The 6,825-nt window shown below is 47.2% G+C and overlaps 1 protein-coding gene across 2 annotated transcripts in view; it reads left to right on the plus strand.

Annotated features, from left to right (window-relative positions):
• Nucleotides 1-1,082: 1,082 nt before the first annotated feature.
• Nucleotides 1,083-6,825, plus strand: part of CCNG2 (cyclin G2) — a 51,335-nt gene continuing 45,592 nt past the window's right edge. Inside the window, exons 1-2 of one of the 2 annotated variants that reach the window (XM_025206546.1) lie at nucleotides 1,083-1,301; nucleotides 3,293-3,480. In XM_025206546.1, coding sequence (XP_025062331.1) covers nucleotides 3,442-3,480 — 39 coding nt within the window. In that variant the 5' untranslated portion in view covers nucleotides 1,083-1,301; nucleotides 3,293-3,441. Of the gene's footprint in view, nucleotides 1,302-2,846; nucleotides 3,481-6,825 lie in introns of those variants that run through there. The other variant, XM_025206545.1, reaches the window with a different exon arrangement.

Here is a 6,825-nt window from a genome sequence, read left to right on the forward strand (position 1 = left end):
ATACAGTCCAAATACATAGACACGTACCACCCATACCCACAGTGCTGTTTTCTATCTACAAACAATGCTATGCACTGCAGAAGGGTACATGGAGTCTTTCAGGATGATTGAGATATATATATATATCTCAGTCATCCTGAAAGACACACACACACACATACATACACACACACACATATATACTGTATATACATATACATACAAATAGGCAATTTACACACACAAGCTCAGAAAGTCATGTTTACACACACACACATGCTCAAAGTGTGTATATGTACACACATCCATATATATGTATTTATGTTTTGTTTTGAGCATGTATGTTTGGGTGCATATATGTACTGAGCATGTGTGCACATATATTTGAGCGTGTGTGTATACACACACACACACACACTTTGAGCATGTGTGTATATATATTTGAGCATGGATATATACCTTCAGCATGTAGGTGTGTGTATACACACATACATACACATACAGTTTGAGCAAGTACGTGTAAATATATTTGAGCACGCATATGCACGGGTGTATATGCACACGCATGCATGCTCAAAGTACATACATAACCCCCCCATCCGGTGCAAACCTCCCCTGCCTTCCGGGCCTGTCCATGCATTGCACGTAAACAGTGGGGAGGCAGACAATGGGCAGAGCCGCCCCCGCCTCCTGCCGGGCCCGGAGGCGGGGGCCCGGGCCAGCCCCCCTGCGGCCCAGGCGGGGCCAGAGGTGGCCAGCATCCGGCCCATCAGACCCCCATGCCGGGGGGCTCCGGGGGAGCCGAGGCTTCGCTGCTTGTTCTTAGTTTCCTGCTTGTTCCATGTTAGAGGAGGAGGAGGAGGAGGAGGCTGGTGCCCGCGGGCTTCATGTCTCCATGGCTGGTGTTGGGGAGGGAGCTGGCTTGCAAGGGGGAGCCTGCCTGCTTGCAGCTGCCCCCGGGGCGGAGAGGAGCCTGGGAGCTTGGGGGGAGAGGGGATTAAAAAAGAAAAAAAAAAAGAGGGAGGGGAGGGGGGGATGGGAAACAAAAACAAGAGAGAGGCTGCGCGCTGCTGCCGCCCGCTCAGAAACGTACCGGATGGGGGTCGGGCACCTCGCCCGGCGCAGCGGTGCTCAGCCTTTTTCTGGACCAATGTTTGTAAACATTGATGGGCAGCCCCCACCCAGTCCTGAGCCGCGGGCCGCCGGTGCTGGGCAGGGGGAGCCCAAGCAGCCCCTCGCAGGCTGGAGCTCTATGAGCCCGCAAGGGGAAAGCCACGGTGTCCCACACGGTTTTCTCCTTGAAAGGAGAATCCATTTTTCAAGTTTGTTGATCCTTTCTTTATTCGAGTAAATAGTTGGGGGGGGGGAATCTTTTATTCAACTGTTTGAGTTGGTTTGATTAAAAAATACCAGATTTTCCCACAGAACCTTGTCTGCCTATGTCCTCAGATCAACACAGCGACAACCTACCCCCTTGCCCCATTTTTACATAGCATTTGTGACCCTTTCGTATGTTCATGCAACTCACTTTTGGGTCATGACCTACATGTTGAGAAATGCTGATCTAGTCCAACCCCTGCTTAAACCAGGACCAGCCCCAACTACATCATCCCTTTGTGTCCCCAACACCTCCCCGGTAGCCTGTTCCAGGGCTTTGCTGCCCTCCTAGTCAGGGAGTGTTTCTTAATATCCAACCTAAACTTCCCTTGCTGCAACTTAAGGCCATTGCTCCTTGCGCTGTCACCTGCCACCACAGGGCTTGTGGCCCTGGCCTGTCCGCAGCTTTCAGGAGGAACGTGTGGTTGTAAAAAAAAAATAACTTTTTTCCAAGAATTTAGTCAAGCTAATAAAAGATATCACATCTACCCAAAGAACCTTGTCTGCCTATGTGTGGGGTCCTGCATTAGTTAGTGAGTGGGAGGGTGTCCCCAGCTGGACACTGCAGTGGCAGGTGTGCGGAGATGAAGTGCCCTTGGCCTGGGTGCCCCCAAGTCACTGGTGGCTTCCGAGAGCAGACCGCAGGGTGTCAGTGCTGCAGCCCAGGCTGTGGGTGCTGGGTCTTTATGTGTGCACACGTGTATACACATGCATGTATACATAGACAGATATATGTATGTACTGCACATGTCCCTGGCCTGTCACGAGTCTTCTGTGGCCATAGAACTGCACCTCACTTGTGTACCACAGTGTGTACATGTATGGTTATGTTATAAAGGGGGGCAAATTGTATGCACATGCTGCTACTTTGGGGAGCCAAGCCTAGCACCTAGCCCAGTGGCTCCTAGGAACTACCACAGCAATGATGATTATCACTTAGGAGTAGTAGTAGTAGTATCATCATCATCAGGTTACTGTTGTTCTTATTAAGATATGTTATTGCTCCTATTATTATTACTGTTATTGCTGTTATGGTATTATTATTGTATTGTTATTGCTGTTGTTACTGCTGCTGTTAGTATCATCATCATTGTTGCTATTATTTTGTTGGTTTTGCTGCTGTTATTGTTATTTTGTTATTGCAGTTATTATTATTACTATTATTATTTTGTTGTGAGGAGGCAGACAGTAGTGACATCTCTATGGTCATGTAAAATATTTGGCAGGCACTGGATTGAAATGGGCCAGCCCACCTTGACCATCATGGTGCTGGCAGTTTTACTTAGCAAAGTACATTCACTTCTCAGCAAAACAAATGACTTGATAAAGCAGAGTGGGTAGTAAAATTTTGCAAGGCTGATTTGCACATAGGATCCCACAGCTGCAGCAGCATATGGGATCCGTGGCGTAGAACAACGTGATTCAGGATGACAGGAGTTCTGTTTTTTTCTTCCAGTCTTCTGTGCAGGACCTATGCTGTAGGTTGTGGGATAGGGACTTGGTTTTCCTCTTGCTGTTTTGCGGAAGGATCAGACCTAGGCGCCTGCAGAAACTGTGCTACGACTTATTCATCCCTCCCCCTTTGCCCTTCCCCCTCCTCCTGCCTCACTGCGCATGCTGTCAGCTGGAGGAGGCAAAGAAAGAAAACAACAGAGAGAGAGAGAGAGAGAGAGAGAGAGAGGAGCTGGAGGGAAGGGGAGGATGAGGAGGAGGAGGCAGCAGCGATGGAAGGAACATAAGGAAGGAGGTGGAAATGGTGGGGGACTGCAGGACAGGACTCCCGAGACAGAACCGTCCCAGCTTCAGGCAGTCTGATCTTGCTCGCTGCCTAGGAAATGTTGGGGAATGTGCAACTGGTGCCTCACCATTACCTTCTTCCTAACCCTAATCCCCCTCCTACTAGTTTTTAAATCATGCTTTTTTGTTTTGTTTTCAGATGTTTATGCCCTTAGAGGAAAAAGGAGAAATCTGCCACACTTCCTACAGCAAGACTCACTGCAGTAAGAGGAACAGTAGAGGGGGAACTCAGGATTTGTTTGTATTAGTTCATCTCTTTCCCCCAGTGCACATTCATGCAGGGGTGCCATGGCAGAGGTTCAGGTGTCTTGCTACAGCTCCTGCGGGGTGAGTTTGAAATTTGCTTTATGCTTAGGCAACAGGCCTTCCAGCTGTAAACGGGCAGCTGGTCATTCAAGATGGAGTCAAAGGCAACTGCTTCATGTACGACTGGCTACAAAAGTAGGCATGCTTTAGCCACAGTAGCCCAGTGAGCCACTGGATTCAGGCGGACCTTGGGCTGTTTCGATATGCACACACAAATGCACACCTTGCTCAGCATTACATTCATCTCCCAAGATAGCCAATGCCCAAATTCCATTCAGGTCACTGGAGTTATACTAGGGAGTGAATTTGTCTTGCTGTGTTTACCAACATAGCTTAGGCAGTTTAAGGTAAGGCATTAAGAAAAGGCCTGTCTGATACAGAACAGAAATTGCCTACAGTCACCCAAAGATTTCCCCCAGAAGAAATGACACTGTTGGTACATATAGCCCTGCACTAATGGAATGGTTAGTTCCAGGATTAAGAAATATTTTGACTAACTCTTCTACAGTTGTAAGCATTTTATGATGTGCCATTTAAAATAATGCAAGCTGTGTATGAGGTAGGTACCTTGTCACCACATTTGCACACCTACAGCAGGAGTGTTAAGTTAGGAATAAGTTAGCCTGTCATGGTCTGCTATCCTTCTAACACCTATGTAGGGGCAAAGACTCAAATTCCGTACTTCCACTGACATACAAGTGGCAAACAGGAGTTCCTTGGTTCCCTGATCTATTTGCTATCTTCCTCCTTCACTTCCTCCTCATCAGAGACCTGCATTTTGTGGTCTCACTCAAAGGACACTCACTAGTGAGAGAACCTTTCAGGTGTTCTCTCTCAGATATGGACCTCTCATGACCAATATCCAAATTAGTATGAAAGTCTCATGGAGATGGTTTCTTGTGTTCAATTTTCTTTACACAGGGTGGAGTGAAGAACAGGTAGAGGGGTGGGAACAGAAAGGGTCACATTTCACTCACTGAAACATCCCTGGTATGGTGGTCATCCCATTTTACTTTGATCTCTCTCATCTGCAATCCCCTTCTCTTTATTTTCATTCTATCATATCACCCCTTCGTGCCATTAGCCAAGCCTGTGAAAATTTACCAATATTCAGCCAGGTTATAAGCATTCAATAAAACTGCATACAGATGCTCAGTAGAGACCAGTCAGTGTTTAGCAGCAATATTCACCACAGATTCCACCTGCACGGAGCATGCTGCAGATGGGAGCTACAGGGACTGAGTAGAACCCTCCCTGCTCTTGTTCATCATGGCTACCAAACCTACCTGGACACAGACCATAGGAACTGAGGCTAGGGAAGCTGTCTTATGTGCTCTAAGTGCTCCTGCTGCTGGTTCCCTGGGACCATAAAGGAAAACAAAGAAAAATCCTTATTCAGATGCAAAGACATAAAGAACAGACAATTAGGAGCTAGGGGGTGGAATAGGCAGGTCCAAAGAAGGGAGGGAAGGTGGGATGGACAGGGGAAGGGAAGGGCAGGAGCTGGTACAGGCACTAGACATGAGGAAGGGCAGAGACAGCAACAGGGTGTTGATAGTGTTGGCTACAAATGTCCAACACGGGATCCTTAAAATTCTGGTTTATTAGGCGGATTGAAACACTGTAATGAAATCAAATCATAAACCTTGGGGCTGGTTCCCTCATACACATGCACACACACAGTAGCGAGCTCTAAGAGTTGGGTGTACCTATCCCACAAGCGCTGGAGTCTGCCGTCGATGGCCAGTCGAGGCTTCTTCCAGCATGGTGTTATCCTCCAGAAGGGGGTCGCCGGCTGGTCCTTCTGGCTGGACAGGTTGGGTGCTGGTCAAGTTGGAGATCAAGAGGGCGCCCCTGAGGGTCACTTTTCACTGCTTTTTATGTCGTTGGCAGACTTTGGTGACTCCCCAGTTTTCAGGTTTGCCCAATCCAGGGGTCATTGACCCTTGTGGGACTTCCTCCTCGGTGGCTACTGGATGGCACCTGTCAGCCCCAGGGGTCATCCGCATGTACGTGCAGGTTTGGGAGTCTGCTGATGAATTTTGATTAATTTACCGCTGTCATGAACAGGGCTCTGGGAGTGGCCGATCTAGAGATATTCAGCCCCAAAAGTTGGTCCCCGGCATTGATTAACTCAGACCGGGGCTTCTAGCCCTTGAACAGTGAAGTTTAGAGAATTCCTGGTTGCTAAATTGTCTCCTATTGATTTCTGTTGGTTGGTCTGCAGTTTCCGCAGGTGTTAATCGCTGCTTATTACTGAAGCCTGCTACTGTGTTACGCATTCAGTCTCTGATACACTGGCTCTTTCAGGGGTCCACCTGATACAGGGAAGCACTGGTTTGATTCCTGCCCTTGTTAACATTGTTACAGTGTATAACTTACTTCTAAAACTAAAACACATTTAGTTAAAAGGTGAAGAGTATAAACTATAAGCTACAAGAGTAATGCCATGGCACACAAATAGATAAAAATACCAAAATACAAGGGGAGATACAAAATGCACACCTACAAACTTTAAAACACAATTTCTTATCTTATAGTGAAAGAAAGAGGAAGGAAGAAAAGGTAGAAGAGGAGAAACATATCCAAAGAGGGGAGAGTAAATGCAGGCAAGAGGAAAAAGGGGCTTTCTACTACAATAGGAACAGAGAGGTAGAGATGACAACAAAAAGAGTGTATAATCTATACCTACTACAGCACACAGTTCTGCAGAACCTGAAATTGAACCCAGGAGTCCTTAACCTCTGTACTCTTTTGTTGTCAGCAAAGAGCTATGAGACCTTCTAGCAAAAGTATGTGTGCCATGCACCCCTAATAGCTATTCCAGAGAGAAGATAAAAGTCTACTACTTATATCAGTTAGTCCATCAGATGAAGTGTAGAGGACTGTGCCAGCCTCATTGTGATCAGATCTGACAAAGAATGAATTGCATTCGGAAACTTGTCTAACTCTATCCCAACGACATGGTTGGTCAATAAAAGATATCACCCTAGAAAATTCTTACCTCTCTATTTCATAGTTTCATAGTAGCTAGGGTCAGGAGGGACCTGAACAGATCATCTAGCCTGACCCCCTGCCACAGACAGGAATGAATGCTGGATTCACAAGACCCCAGACAGGTGATCATCCAACCTCCTCTTGAATTTGCCCAAGGTAGGAGCGAGGACCACTTCCCTGGGAAGTTGGTTCCAGATTTTGGCCACCCTAACTGTAAAATATTGCCTTCTGATCTCTAACCTAAACCTATTATCCATCAGCTTATGACCATTGTTCCTTGTAACCCCAGGTGGTGCTGGGGAGAAAAGGACTCTGCCTATTTGCTGTTGATCTCCCCTGATGAGCTTGTAGGCAGCCACCAGGTCCCCC

This window comes from Alligator sinensis, unplaced genomic scaffold (assembly GCF_000455745.1).
Source record: "Alligator sinensis unplaced genomic scaffold, ASM45574v1 scaffold989_2, whole genome shotgun sequence".
NCBI lineage: Eukaryota > Metazoa > Chordata > Crocodylia > Alligatoridae > Alligator > Alligator sinensis.